General features: G+C 38.2%; 1 protein-coding gene across 4 annotated transcripts in view; it reads right to left on the bottom strand.

Annotated features, from left to right (window-relative positions):
- Positions 1 to 13,540: 13,540 nt before the first annotated feature.
- LOC126484114 (WD repeat-containing protein 43) overlaps positions 13,541 to 16,176 on the bottom strand; it is a 136,956-nt gene continuing 134,320 nt past the window's right edge. For all 4 annotated transcript variants that reach the window (XM_050107495.1, XM_050107496.1, XM_050107498.1 and 1 more), the window contains exon 10: positions 13,541 to 13,952. In XM_050107495.1, coding sequence (XP_049963452.1) covers positions 13,810 to 13,952 — 143 coding nt within the window. In that variant the 3' untranslated portion in view covers positions 13,541 to 13,809. The remainder of the gene's footprint in view (positions 13,953 to 16,176) is intronic.

Below are 16,176 nucleotides of genomic sequence, written 5' to 3'. Positions count from 1 at the left end.
CAGAATCTGACCTTGTTAAATAAAACTCTGGAGCCAGGTCTGTTGAGATCCGTAAACCAGTTCATTTTAGAGCAGGAGGGGTGCATATCAGCCAAATAGCTTGTGCAACATGTCCCTCAGTATAGCGAAAGGTAACGGCAAGTAACCATCGTTTTGAGCACGTCAGTGCCAAATGTCATCGCAGCCTTAACTTTATGTGTTCTTTTCTTTCTGATCAGGCGGAGAGCTAATTCCAAGAGGGAACCAAAGGTAGTCTAAGTCCCAGTGGATTGGATACCGAGGGCATGAAATGAATAGGTAAGAGGTTGATCGAGCAGTGGTCATCCAGTAAGGGATTTTTACGTTGTGTTTCATGTCATGGTTTTACGGGGCACTAGACCACATTTAAGTTTTCTAATAGTAAGGAAATATGCCATAGGTGCTGACCCAAACAAGTTAAGAGCTAGTTGATGGTCGATCCGGGTACCGGATTTTTCCGAATAGGGGAATAATGTAGTGGCACCACCGTTTAGGATAGGGGAAGTTAATTTTTTTGCAATATTTTGAGCACAAGTTACAGCCAGGTGCAGGTCAGACTGCAGTGAGTTAAGCATACCAACAGTTCCAAAGTAGAATAGAGGCCACAGGGCCGTCAAATTGCTGAAAGAGTATACATAGCGGATTTGCATGTCACAAATCACAGGCAGAAGGGGCCCTCTGGCCAACCTAACATGTTATGAGGTAAGTGATGCGAAGCGGTGCATATGGCAAAACAGAGGCGCACAGCCGCTTATAAATAGGTGCGGGTTTCTAACGAGATTCATTCAAGTGTGGCAGCTCTCCTGGACGGCGGAGCGCATCACACCACCAGCCAGACGCAGCAGCAGATGTTTGGGGCGCCAGCATTCCAGTCCATGGCAGGTCGCTGGTTCAACCCTCTGGGGACGAAGCGTGGTCCATTGCCAGCCAGCAGCGGGCCACTCCACAGCTCGCTACCGCAGGCAGCCCTCGTGGCTTCCAACACACGCCTGAGGCATCCCAAAGTGAGGGCCACATATTCGGACTCCGGATCGCGAGCACTTGTTGTCGTCGCGACCTTAGCCACACTGGCAAGAAACACGCACCTGGCTGCCTGCGGCTCACACCGAGCAGCGCTGCGTCGATGGGGACGCAGACTACTCAGTCAACTGCCGACATTCTGATGATGACAACTCCGCTGGCGTACACGGCCGACACACAGCAGTGCGTGCACCGGTCACCGAGGCAGCCATTTCGCCAAGCCGGTTCGCAAACAGCAAAGTGGTGTCCTCAGCATTGCGAGACCCAGTGACGCAGATCGAGAGGAAAGGGGGCATTGTAGTTGGAAACAATAAATCACTTGGAAAGCTCTGACGAGTCTCAATATGGTGCCTTCTACCTTTCCCTGCTACGTTTGGTGTTGTTACATTTGGTGGCAGAAGCTGCCACTACATTATATTCACATGAAAGGTACACCTCTGGCACTTACTGCGCTATTTGTATTCATTGTAGAGCTACTTTTCTTCCATCAGACAGCTCATTCTCATTAAATAAATGAAAACTCTTGACATATGAAATAAAAAAAGTTCATGAGAGGTATTTTGTATTTATAAAATATACAAAATTTGTATCATTATTTCAAATAAAATTGAAAAAAAAAAAACTATTTCTAATGTAAAATAGAAATAGGTATTTTGCATTTTGTATTTGCATTTCAAAAACATGTATTCAACATACTTCACATCTCAGGATGCCATGCAGAACAATTCACTTGTAGAGCAGATTTTATTCATACGCACACTTCATCAACATTACATCTATAGTTTCGCTGCCTTGTCATGCACAGACTTGTATGTATTTTTGTACATTAAAAATTAAAATGCATAAATGGTGAAAAATAGAAATGAATTTCCAGACTTGCTTGATAATAACCTAATGAACTAAGAATATCTCTGGTCTACTTTAGAATGTATAAAGGTCAAGACATGCTGATGTTTGCTCTACAATAAAGCACAGTAAAGGTATTTCACTTCTAGTTATGCCATCTGTCACCCACAGTGAAATATTTTATGCCTGGGTTAGAGCATTGTGTTCTCCAGAGGAACTCCTTCATGGAAACCACTTATTACAGCAGTTTGCAAGTCAGGCAAAACTCTTATTTATTGTGAGACATCTACATCTTTGCCCCCACGTTGCGAGTCTGAAGGCTTATCTCGTATTTAGATTAACAAGCTTACAAATGCCAGGATGTGGTGTACAAATCCACAAAATTTATATCACAGTAAACAATTCCCATAAAGCCCTACATCTCGACATCAATAATACACTATAGTTTGTGGGACAGAAATTTTGGCACTACGTAAGTAACAAATCAGACAGGTTGGGCCGAGCTGATACGCAGATGGCTTTTGGTTTCTCCACAACATGACATCTCATCCCTCAAAAAGGCAATGTGCAAGGTCTCATTTTTTTTCTAATTTAATTTTAGATTATAATTTTATAACAACAACATCATTATTATATTACAGCAGCTTCAGCAGAAAGGACAACCTGGTTACTCTGTGAATAATCCTCTAATTTTGATCTGATACGAGTTCACAGTCTGTGAGGTACATGCTATCTTCAAGGCACTTGAGCTCGTTAGGCACATTCTAACAACAAAATTCCTTATGTGTGTGTTTCACACATGCTGGAATGAGAGAGAGAGAGAGAGAGAGAGAGAGTCCATAAATAGAAATAGTGTTTTTTCTCAGATAAATAATCCGACAAGAAAAAGTTCACATTGTGAAATGGGACATCTGTGGCTGACAACAGTGATCTAGGCATCACTGAAAGCGCACTTTATCATAGCAAAGCACAAACACAGATTTAAGTTGGTGCTGATCAGATCATTGGGGGGGTGGGGGGTGGGGGGGGGGGGGGGGGGGGGGACAAAACACCACCCTCAATCACTAACAAGTTTAATGATTAATACAGATTACTAGCATAATTAATAAAGGAAATAATATGCAAGGTCTTAGTAACTTTTTGAAATGGCTCAACTTTTCATTGTCACTTTCATTATCTTCTGGCAAAGTGACATATCTAAATATCGCACTATTTCGGCAAATTCAATGGTCTAAAAACATGAGAACAATAACAATATCACATTTACAAAATGTTTGTAGGTTGATTAAATTTTGGTTTTAGAAAGACAATCTTTATGAGCTGTATACTAATAAGAGTAACCACACGCTAAATATCTTATATCTGTGCTGATCTTTTACCACAGAACAAGCAGCGCTATCAACACTACACATGCAGTAAATGTGTATTTGGTGTGAGGGGCACAGGACAATTATCCATTCCATGTCCGTGAAGAAAATCAAATTACCTCCCACAGCCGACCACAATACATTAGCCACCTTAGGTGCTGAAGAATCAAATGCAATTCAAATCTTTACAATTTTGCTTTATGTCATAATAAACTAAGTCAACACTCATCACTAGTGAAGATGTAATTACGGCTGGCTTTACCATTCTATAGTACAATTTGCCCAAGTTCAAAAATAAACTTTTTTCAATCTGTTTCTGCTTTAATCGTGACAATGCAATCAATTATATCCATTTGCTTGGCAGAAACTTTAAGCCTGTACACAAAACACAGGTCACTCATATTCTAAACTATGACTGAAATCCAAATTTAGTTGTCCTTGTGTCCAGATGGAGCTGCAAAAAATGACAAGTTAAAATTTTCCAGAAATTTGTGAGTGAATTTTTATGCTTTTTGTATTTCTGGAGTATTGCTGGAATTAATCTGCTATATGCAATACAACAGTCTACAAATGGATCCAAATAACAAAGCACTTAACATCTACACATGGAAAGTGATGATGCTGCCAGTTTGCACACCAATGTGTGCACAGCAACAGCTGTGCTATTCAGTACTAAATTTGTTCCTATATCTTCCATTAATCTGCAATACTGTGTTCACCATGCAGGGTCATAATACAATAGTCTTACCACTTTGCTGCTCAAATCTGCTAATAGCTCCAGACATTCTTTAGCATATTATAAAACAGTCAGCAGAAAGAAGCAAAACATATGAAGAGAATGAACCACAACAGTTATGTTAACAGCTGTAATTGCCATGTGCAGAATGATACGACGACAGCATACAAAATGGAATGCATGACCAAGATCGTTCTCTGGCTGATCATTGCTATAATAGCTCTTATGTAAATAACTAGCTGTCAAGCACTTTATTGTTCTCATCCTGATACACAGCAAGTACTGTGTACTGCTGCCATCTAACTACCTGCCCACCAATGAAAATGATTACACCACCTGCAGGAAGAAATGACTAATGAAATACGATATACAGTAAAGACCCAAAGTAATGCACTTGGTTTTAAGGAAATCCTGGTTTTCACAAATATTTCCAATGCACTTGCTTTTAAGGAAATCCCGGTTTTCACAAATATTTCCATCAGTCCTGACAAAACTTCCATAAGAACAATATGTTCCTCAGTATGCATCTGAGACACTCAGCATGTCTCAACACAGGATTGCATGCTTATGGTAATGCTCTTTCACAAAAATAGTTACTGTATGCCAGTAGTTCTCCAAAAGTTCTGTAAAAAAAAAAAAAAAAAAAAAAGCGTTGGTCTGAGGCTTTCAAGGTTATGGAGAAAATTACTACAAAATTCAAAAAGACAGGTTCCTTTTAAGTGCAATGTGGCAAAGGGAGGAAAAGAATTGATCTGACGTTTGTAGCAGGAATGATCAAGTGGTGGTTTGCAAACATGTAGTGCATGAGAAACTGCCTGAACTTTGGACATGCCTGCTGAGGTGTTTTACTTGCTGTGGGTTGATTTTAAACAATTGATACGTTGCGAGGTGCCAAGTCTTTACTTGTTCCCTGTAATAACAGTCACCTTCTTTTCTGAATTTCCCGGTAGCCATCTTGTTTTCTCTTGATGTTGCGGTCCTGCTATGCAGTGCCACATATCTAACTGCTAACTTCCTTTCCAATTGCAGAGGGGCGAGGGCTGTAAGGGAGCTTCTACATTTAAGCAACTCACAACAAAATCACAAAACACAGTTTCCATAATTCTTCTACACTCAAACAAGTTCTCAACTCACCACAAATGATAATTACTAAAGCTTTTCACGCATTTTCATACATGCTGCTTCAGTGCTTGACCAAAACCATAAGTTCATATTTAACTCTAGATAGCATAGAGTCTATATAACAACACATTTTTCCTTAGTGCTCTACCACTCTTCTCAGAGTAAACAGTACCTCCAAAGCACGACTGCAAAATCCAAGTGTCCCCTTACTGGCCAGACCAAATTAAACATCCATCATCACTTTCTAACTGTGCCCACATTTTTCCTCCTCATATCTGCACATAAATTCCTACAAACCTGGGCACAGTAGACACTCTTTATGCTACTACTAACTGAAGTGATTTTTTTCACACACAACTCTCATCAGTCTACTACGAGGAAAGTGAGACGTATTGCTATGCTTTATGGCAACATGTACCACTATACTGTAAGCATGGTGTGTAAAATTCTACACAACATCCTGCATATCCATACAAAATCATTCATGTTCAGGAGTTGCTTCATGTTGACCTGTCAAAGAAAGAGACTGTTCTAGTACTTCTTGTTTGCATGGAAGTGGACATTTCCAAGGACATATCAATAAAGAGAATTGCAGAACACAGAACAGAAAATCATAAACTGGTACCGCTTCATTCTGCAAAGGTAACTGAGTGGCACAGTTGATGACGACATTTACCCCTCCCTCTCGCAGAGCTGGGTCTTGCGGGTCCTTATTACCTGTACCATCACTGGTAAACACCATGAGAGTCGAAATATGATATTTTTATATGAACTGAGTCCTAATTATCTGCAAAATAATTTATTTAGCTTGTGCTGGTTGTATTGCTTCACTACTGTCTTGTTTTGTTTAATACACCATTATCAAGTTTGTGTTCTTGCTGATATTACAATTAACATCACTTACTCCACCTATGTACATTTCATATAAATTTGTTTTACAATTTTCCTTACGTCTAGATGGAATGACATTCACAATGCATCTTTGTGCAGATATTTGTCTGATGAAAAGTTGTATGAATCATGTAATTTCATCTCTACAGAATACTATTTCTGACAGATAAAATGACAGTTCTTGCTCCAACAATGCTTTATGTTTACAGAGTAATCTTATCTCTGATGGTCAGAGATGGTGGTTGTATATCAAAGATATTAGAATTTCGTTGTTAACTGCAGTTGGAAGTTTTGTTTCTGTGCACCTTGATTTTTAATCTTTTTCTTTTTCTAAATTTCAATTTAGTTTTTTTACATAATTTTCATGTTCCAAATCTGTTTGTTCGTTAAGGACATCATTGGGATCATTTACTGGTATGTATGTAAATTTTCTGTTCTTCCAAAATGTTCATTCTAAGACCTTTAGGTATTGTGTAGAATTTTTAAACCACTTTCAGTGTGTTCTGATGTGTCGTTTTGGTTCTTTAGGTGTAAGTGCAAGCTTCTCTGGTTGCACTCGCAGTTTATTATATGTTCTTTAAATCTAATTGTAAAGCTTCTTCCTGTCTGCCCAATACAAAACTTACTGCAGTCATTACATGAAATTTTGTGGATGCCTGGGGTAAAATAAATCTGGGCTTTTGTCTTTGCTGACCTTAGGAATGTTTCTAAATTATTATTTATGCAAAATACTAGTTTCATGTTCATTTTCTTTAACAATTTATTCATTTTGTTCAATATGTTGCCTAAGTATGTTCTTGGGACATATAAAACAACAGAAAATCCAGGCTGGAATAATGAAAATACTATGAAAAGGAAATATTTCTACGCACCATACAGTGGAGATGTCGAATCGCAAACAAGTACAACAGAAAGACTGCCAAACAATTAAGCTTTCAGCCAAAAGGCCTCCTTCTGAATTAGTTAAAACACACACACCATGCAAATGCAACTCGCACACACAGGATCACTGCCTCTGGCCTGGCCTCTGCAGCCAGAGACAGTGGTTAGGCGTGTGTGCGAGTTGTGTTTGCATGCATGTGTGCGTTTTGTCTAATTCAGAAGGTATTTTGGCAAAAAGCTTACTTGTTTAGCAGTCTTTTTGTTGTGCTTGTCTGCAACTCAACATCTTCACTATATGTTGAGTAGCAACCTATCCTTTTAATAATATTGTTGGTACATATGCTGGTCTGGCTTTACTTCTGCCTTCTCTTTTCAATGTTATGTCTTTAAGTACATACATTATTTTACAAGGCTTATTTGTAAGTACATGCAACTGCCATCGCATTCAATCCATGTGGTGAGCCATGGCCAAGCTTCTTTATGCCTTACTCAAAGAACTCTACCGCCAGGTTTTCCGTCCACTTTGGGACCTCTTTCTGCACCTGCTCATCGGTTGAAAATTCAATGTCACTCATGTGCCTCCAAGGAGTTGGGAAAGAAGACAATCTGAATGTGTCAAGTCAGAGCAATACAGGAAGTGGTCAAAGCATCCCTGCCTTAGTGGTGAGGCTGTGAAATAATGGACGTTGTCATACACCAAGCACACTCCTCTCCCCAACTTCCCTTGCCTTTGTCTTGAATCCTGCTTTTGAGTTTTTAGGGGGTCTCATATCGCTGTGTATTGATGGTCTCCCCAAGGCAGAAATTATACCAAAATGATGCCTTTTCACTCCCAAAACACTGAGGCCATGATTGTTTTTGCCTGAACTTGTGGTTTTGAATTTTTTGGCAGATGGGGAATTGGTATGAAGCCCCTGTGACAACTGTCTGTCTCATGCATGTAATGAGCCACTCACATGTAATATCCAGTCACAATACAGTTCAGAAATTCCTCGCATTCCAATTAAATCACTCAAGAAACTCATGAGTACTACTGAACCAATTTTTCTCGTGCTGCTTTGTGAGAGATCTTGCACAGTTTCCGGTATCTTGCCACTTCTGTGAGTGTCTCATATAAGAGCTCTGGAGAGTTGTGGAAACATTGCAGAAATTTCATCCACTATCGGTCTTCAAGAACAGTTTCCTAAATTTTTTGCACAAACTCCATCAAAATGGAAGGTTTCATTACTCTGTTCTGCTTCCACTAAACTCTCTACATGACTTTAAACACACTCACTGTGACCTGTTTTGATTTGCAAAAAAATTCAGTACATCTTATTTCTTCCACAAGTAGGTAGCAGATCACATCCCTTGTCTTGCACCTTGCAGGATACTTATCACGTCATTCAAGTCAACTAGACACTATGACATGATGTATTTTCTGGACTTAAAATAAATAATAGCACGAACAATTACACACTTGAAATTTATGGGAAGCCAACCACTACAGATAACATCAGCAATAAAAATTCACGTCATGCAAACTCACACAAATACGCTTTTTTCAAATCAATGGTCAACAGAATCTTAAATCTATCCCCAAATGAAAATGCAATACTAAACAAACTCTCAACACTACAGTCGTCGTCATGTTTTCTGCTATATTAGCAGCTCCTTTGCCGCCCCATTTTCTGTGATCCTTTACTTCCTTCTTAAGGCTGCTGTATGTTGTACCAACTATCACGTCATCCAATATCTGAAATCTCTTCCTTCCTCACTTCCTTTTCCCGTCTACATAACCTTCAAAAACTTTCTACCAGTATGTCATTCTTTCTTAACTTACGCCCAATCCAATTTCTCTTTCTTCTTTTTATTACATCTAGTAACAGTCTTTTCTCTCCCACTCTTCTCAGTACCTCTTCATTTTTTACTCTGTCCATCCAACTTATTCTTTCCATCATCTGGCATGTCCACATCTCAAAAGCCTCCAGCCTTTCTCCTTTTCCTCAGTTCTCTGTTCAGACTGCTGCAGAAAACTCTCCTTTTCTTATAAAATGCCTGTTTTGCCATTGCTATCCTTGTTTTAATTTCTGCGCTGCACTTCCAGTCGATGGTTATCCTGCTTCCAACATATTTAAAATTTTTCACCTGTTCTAATGTTTCTCCATACAGCATAATTTTTATTTCTTTATTTCCTCCTAGTGCCAATACTTTTGTTTCCTTTGTGTTCATTTTCATTCCATATTTTTTCCGTTAGCTTCAATGGTGTCCACTAAATCCTGTAATTCTTTTTCCCCCGTGGCTAGAAGGATCATGTCATCAGCAAACCCCAGAAACCCTACTCTTCTTCCTCCAATTTCCACTCCTTTGTCACCTAATAAGCATTGGTCAATCATATTTTCCAAGAAGAGGTTGAAAAGGGTAGGTGATAGACAGCATTATTGTCTTACTCCTTCTCCTAGTCCGATCCAGTTTGTACTTTCTCCTCTCACTTTAACTGAGGCTTTTTGATTCAGATACATTGAGTTCAGAAGTCTTCTGGTTTTCCAGTCCACTCTCTTTTCCCTCATTAAAGCTGTAAGCTTGTCCCAAGCCACATTGTCAAATGCATTTTCTAGATCGATGAAGCACAAATAGAAGTCTCTTCCTTTATCAATAAACCATTCTCCCAAGATTTGTAGGAGCCCTATTGCATCTCTGGTGCCCGAATTCTGTCTAAAGCCAAATTCCTCCTTGCCAAGATTCTCCTCCATTATTTTTTCAAGTCTCTTATTAATTATTCTTAACATCACTTTGGCTGCATGTGAAATGAGGCTAACTGTCCTTTACTCACTGCATTTCTTGGTTCCATGTTTTTTCGGTAATGGAATCATTACTGTTGTCAGGAAGTCCTCAGGCCATTCACCACTGTCATATTTTGTTACATAATCCCAATATTTCTCTTATTCCATCTTGGTTCAAGCATTTTAATATTTCTCCTGGTATTACATCTGTACCTACTGCTTTGTCATTTTTCATCGCAGTTATGGCAGACTTTACTTCTTCTAATATGATAGTTGGTCCTTTCTCATCATCGCTTACACTGTCGAGTGATTCAAGTACCAGAGTTTCTTGTTTGCGATCTGTGTTATTTAGCTCTTTTAGATACTCTTTCCATCTCTGGAGGAGATCGTCACGATCTCTGTATACTACCTCTTCATCTTTACTCAAAATTTCCATAGTAGCAGTTCCTGCTCTGTTTTGATCCCATGTCAGTCTTTACTCAGTTGTGTAGTAAGTCATATCTTCCCTTCCTGTCCAGTTCTTCAATTGTATCACATTCCTCTTTTAGCCGTTTTTTCCTAGCCTGCTGTGTTTCTCAGCTCATTATTTAACCTTCAGTACGTGTTTCTTGCATCTTCAAGTGTTCTTGTTTTTAAATTTTCTTTTCTCCTCCATCTTTGAAATCATTTCTTGTGTGACCCATGGGCTTCTTGCCCTTCCCCCTTTTAGATACCCTATATTTTGCTGTCCTGCTTCAATGATTCCTTCTTTCAGCACATTCCAGTACTTGTTGACATTATCAGCTGGTTCTTTGTCTCGTAATGTGTTTTAGAAACTCAAGTGACAACATTTCTGTAATTTGTTCTTTGCTGGATCTTCTCTAGATCCCACTTCTTCACCATGGTCACCTCCTTCAGCTTTTTTCATTCTTATTTCTATTTCTGCCATAAGTTAAGTTGTGACTGCTATTAATATCTGCACCTGGTAACGTCTGCACCTTCTTGATTCCATTTCTTTATCTTTCTTCTACCAGTACAAAAACCGATTTTGTTTCTGTATTTATCCCCAGGTGATTTCCAAGTGTAGAGCCTCCTCTTGTGGTTCTTGACCATGTATTTGCCATTATCAGCTGTCTTTCCCTGCAGAAGTTAATTAGCCATTCACCTCTATCACTTCTCTTTCGAAGACCATGACTTCCTCCTATGTTTCCATCTTTTCCTTTTCCCTACAATGGCGTTCCAGTTTTCGAATACTATTTTTGCAGCATTTTTTATTTTCATCCATTATTCTCTCTATTACATTGTACATTTCCTCTACAATTTGGTCATGTTCTGAAGCTGGCATATGTACACCTGGACAATCAGTAAATCTTTTTGTGCTCCTTTCAGACAGACCAATTTCTGCATAGTCCACATATTCCACACATTTAGCCAATTCTTTTGTCATAATCATTCCTACTCCAGTCATTCCTTTTACTTCTCCTCCTGAGTGGTACAATACATATTCATCTGACTAACTCTCCACATCCATTCCATCTTACCTCAGTAACTCCTACGAGGTCCCTATGATTCTTTAACTCAGACATAGTGCTCCAACTATATGAGCCACACACATAACCTAAAACAATGATCATACATGAGCACATTACACTGAAAAGGGAAGACAGACATAAAATCCGACCAACATACAGACTAACATACTTAGCCAACATATTGACCGAACTGAAGGAACTGTTACCAAACACTAACATAAAAGTAACATTTAACACACACAAAAATTAGGATCATAACTAAGATCGGAAGAGAGAAGTCCACATTTATTCCAGCCCAGGCATCTACAAAATTTCATGTAACAACTACACTAAGTTTTATATTGGGCAAACGGGAAGAAGCTTTATAATTTAATTTAATGAATGTGCAATAAACTGTGAAAGCAACAAATCATGCTTCTATTTACACCTAAAGAACCAAAACCACATAGCAGAACGCAACGTTTAAAGTGGTTTTAAAATTCTACATACAATAGCAAAATGCCCTAGTAAGCAGTGTCCACAGATAACTGTCCAGTAGGAAGAAAACTTAGTGTCACAAACATGAGCGTTATTCGGTGATGTGAGATAAAGAATACATTAAGGAAAACTAGTGCCATACGCCAAACTTTCTGGGGACTGAAGCAGGGAAAATTTCACGATTTGGGAGTAGTAGGTTATTCAATACACGAGAGAGAAATGCAATGATGACTTCCAGATTACTTGAGAAATTATCTGAATGGAGGTGCTGAAGCTAAATTATCTGAATGGAGGTGCTGAAGCTAAATCTTCCACCTGCGTCCAGTGCAGAATTTAAACCAAGAATTGGCTGGTGCACGAGGATGACGATGAGCTGGGGTTTATGGCTTCCCATAGCATCTGATGAAAAACTTCTTGTGTATCATCATACGATCAAAAACAATTTGTTACGACACGTGGGCAATATTCAGACACATGTTCATTTTGATGTGTCGTCAAATGTTGTTGTTTGTGTGAGGTGCAGCAACTGTTAGTATAGGAAGTTCTGGCAATAAAAGATGAGAAAAGAGTAATGCTGAGTGTTCTAATAGATGGAAGGAAACACCCAACCCCCCCCCCCCCCCTTCCCCATGGTTCTTCAAGGGAAAACTACACCAAAAGTAAAACTGATTGCAGGACTTATCTTCAGATACCAAGAAAAGAGATGGATGACAAATGGCCTGATGCTAGACTGAATGAAGACTACATGGAAGAGAGTATCAGGCTCTTTACTTAAAGCCAGGCAAATGTTGGTGCTGAACCTAATAGCAAAGAACGAAACAGATGCAGTAATACACCCTGGCAGCATGACCTCACAACTTCAAATAATGGCCATTGTTATGAGGAACTTTTAAGCCTCACCTGTGACAGCTTTACAGTGAGCAGCATCTTTAAGACCATACCCTTGCTCCATGTGTAAATCAGAGAAATCCATAATATCCATGTTTGGCCAGTGGATCCTTCCTGCCTGGTGCAGAATCTGAAGTGAATCTATTAAAAGGATTCAGAAAGTGCTGCATATCCAAATGAAGAAGATGATATGAATGGATTATTATTATTATTATTATTATTATTATTATATTACCACATGTAACTGGCATAAATAAAAAGCAAAAAGGAAGGGAAGATAAAAATTAATCTGTCAATTTATATCACTAAAACAGTTCATAATTGGTTCATCAGCTTGTCACTGTTCTTGCTGGGGTGTCACAACTAAAAAATGCAATACAATGAGATAATTTGACTCAAAGATTCAAGTCTATAAAACTTATATTGGAATAGCATAAGCCTTCTTTAAATTTCAAATAAGTGTTGGTGGCAGTACATTCCATTACATCTTTCATGCACACTGTAGCAATTCACACGTGTTTTTCAACAATATAAAATAAGATGCTTTTTTCAACTTGGCTCACTTTTCTTCCTGGGGTGTTATATGTTAAAAATTTCTCAAGGTGACACTTAAAAGAAGGGACCATCTTATGGTCAGGTAAATACAACATGTGCACCTCTAAAATTTTAAGCTTAAAAGACAATAATAAGTTTAGAGGTTTTAATTTATCTATAAAATTGACAAATGGTTATAGCTACACGTTTGATTGAGACTTACCTTGCTTGCTTGCTATCTTTTCCTCACTTCCTACCTTACGTAGTGAAATTCTATAGAACTGTCCCTCCTTGCTGGGCATCCATTTACATTGCATTTGCATTACTGATGATCAAAACTCAGTTCAGACAAATTCCAATCTCAAGTAATTCTTAGAGATATTAATCATATTGCCAGTTTGCCTGTATATTACTCCATATTTAACTCTTTAAGAGAGACTACATTTGGTACGGTAAGATGGTAGTTGGTACAGAAGGAAACCACAATTTTACATTTTTTTGTATTTAACAGACACTGATCATAAAATCTTTTTCACTGGACAGTGAATAACAGTAAATGCCTCTCAAAAATATCAACAAATAAAACAATTCAGAAAACTGTTTTGACACGTCCCATGGTATAAAATAAATTATTTAATCACATACCAAAATTTTATTTACAATCATCTTCACAAGTATGTAAATATTTGCTTATGTTGCTTCCTGCTGAGAGATATCCATGTCCAATAATATCCCCAACTATTAGCACCTCACTTTCAACTAGACATTTCTGTTACTTCCATTTCTTCTTCTTGTACTTCACTGTCTCCAACAGCATTCAAGTCTTCTGATAATTCCTCCCAATGATCAGAGTCACTATTAAGTCCATCATCCTCTGCACTCATTTCCTCTGATGAATCTGCAACAAAATGAATTTTACAGAACAACTCTTCGTATCACTTCAAAAATTCTCACAGAATAATAATAATGATAATGACAATAATAATAGTGATATTTAAAAGAAAACTTAATAATACTGGCTAAACAATAAAATGCTGTCAATGTTGTCTTCACACTTTTTTGTGTTTACTGGCAGAAAAATATGCTCATGTAACACAACAGGTTTTATTGTGACTTTGCGGGTTCCCTCCATTTTATAATGGATGCTCTTCACTTTTAGACCTACTATCAAATCAATGTCCTGATGATTAATATGATAATCAAATAATTAATTTCAAAAGTTTGAAGAATGGAACCTAAGCATTGGACTCAGTTTCAGTGCAGTGCTTGTACCTCTCCGAATCTTGTCAGTAATTATCAAGATTTTTAAGAAAAATGCCCACCGATGACACATTTCCCACATTGTGGAATTTATTTTTTGAAGTTTCTTTACAATTTCATTGTCTATTCAGCCAACATAATGTAGAGCTCTCTCTCTCTCTCTCTCTCTCTCTCTCTCTCTCTCTCTCTGTGTGTGTGTGTGTGTGTGTGTGTGTGTGTGTGTGTGTGTGTGTGTGTGTTCCACCACTGATGATGTATACTATATGGTTTTCGATACATATACAAATAACAAAATTTTATATTAAAAAAATTAACAAAGTGCGTTCAACTCGTGCTCGGAGCGTTCCGATAAATGTAATTACATATATAAATAGTTAAACCCTCCCAGGAAATCAGAAACACTATAATTTTTGACAGATATCTATAATGGCAAGATGTTGGTCGCAAGAATTTCAAGAATGTTTCAATTTTAAGTTCAACAATAGAAAATCCAAAACTGAATGTAACAACATCATCAAAAGGATAGTTGCTTCTCACCATATAGTGGAGATGTCAAGTCGCAGATAGGCACAGCTAAAAGATCTCTACTCAACTGAGAACACTTTGACCATTATGAGCACGTCTCTCCAACCATATCTGGATACTGACAATCTGATGCACTAATTAGACAGAACTTGATATGATATCCCTCAGAAAGACATCCAACAATTCTATCAATCAATGCGAAGCCAAATAACTGCTTACATAAATGCCATAGGTGGACCAATACACAGACTTGCTCAATTTTTGTAGCTCTTTCTTCAGTTCAAAGTTTAAATTTTTTTGTGTGATTTCACATTTGCTTCTGAAACACCTGGGGGGGGGGGGGGGGGGGGGGGTCTTAGCAGATGGACAGAGAAACAAGCCAAATAACAAACTACAAAAGAAACATGTTTTTCATGCGATAGAATTATAATTAAAAATCTTTGAATTTTTCCTTTACTTATACTGTGAAACCTTTCTTCTTGCCAAATTTCATGTTTGCAGGTCAACGGGAAGTAACCTATAGGTTTTGATAAGAATTTACAGGTATCAAAATACGTACATAAATGGGTGCAACTGAGTGACATGGTGTAGCGGTCAGCACACAGGACTCACATTCGGGAGGATGACCAGTTAAACCCGCATCTGACCATCATGGTTCAGGTTTTGTGTGATTTCCCTAAATCACTTCAGGCAAATGCCAGGATGGTTCCTATCAAAGGGTACGGCTGACTTCCTTTACAATCCATCCCTAATCCGATGGGACCAATGAACTCACTGTTTGGTCGCCTCCCCACAAATCAGCCAACCAAATGGGCATGTCTTTTGACTGCATTGACTCTGAAGCTTAAATGTTTTACACTGCCAAGGGACCATAGACCTCTGTATGTCACATAAATTTCAACTTGAAAAACCTCCTTAGAAAAATGGTTATTGACAGACTGACAAACCATGTGATCCCATTAGGGTTTTGCTTTAACCGCTGAGGTACATAATCTTAAAAATTACACATTATATTTATCTTTTACATTAAAAATAAAATGTTAGGTTTATGATACCACACTATTAAAGATTTATCCTACATCATAAACTCAGCAGTTGATTAAAATTTTCTGTTGATACCTCTCGAAGGCATTGTAGTAGGTGTCTCACTGCCAAGGATAGTGTATCCCAGTTTTATGCCAGTACATTTAATACTAAAATATACCATGGGTCTCAATGAAGCCTTCACGGACTATGATTATCCTCCCAACCTTGTACAAAAACAAATTTCCCATGTATTGGTTAAAAACATTCTTGGTTGCAATTTTAGTTCTTTATTTTTCAACTACACGTTTCGC

Source organism: Schistocerca serialis, chromosome 6, assembly GCF_023864345.2.
Source record: "Schistocerca serialis cubense isolate TAMUIC-IGC-003099 chromosome 6, iqSchSeri2.2, whole genome shotgun sequence".
In the NCBI taxonomy this organism is placed as follows: Eukaryota; Metazoa; Arthropoda; class Insecta; order Orthoptera; family Acrididae; genus Schistocerca; species Schistocerca serialis.
This window is presented reverse-complemented; position numbering and strand designations above follow the sequence as displayed.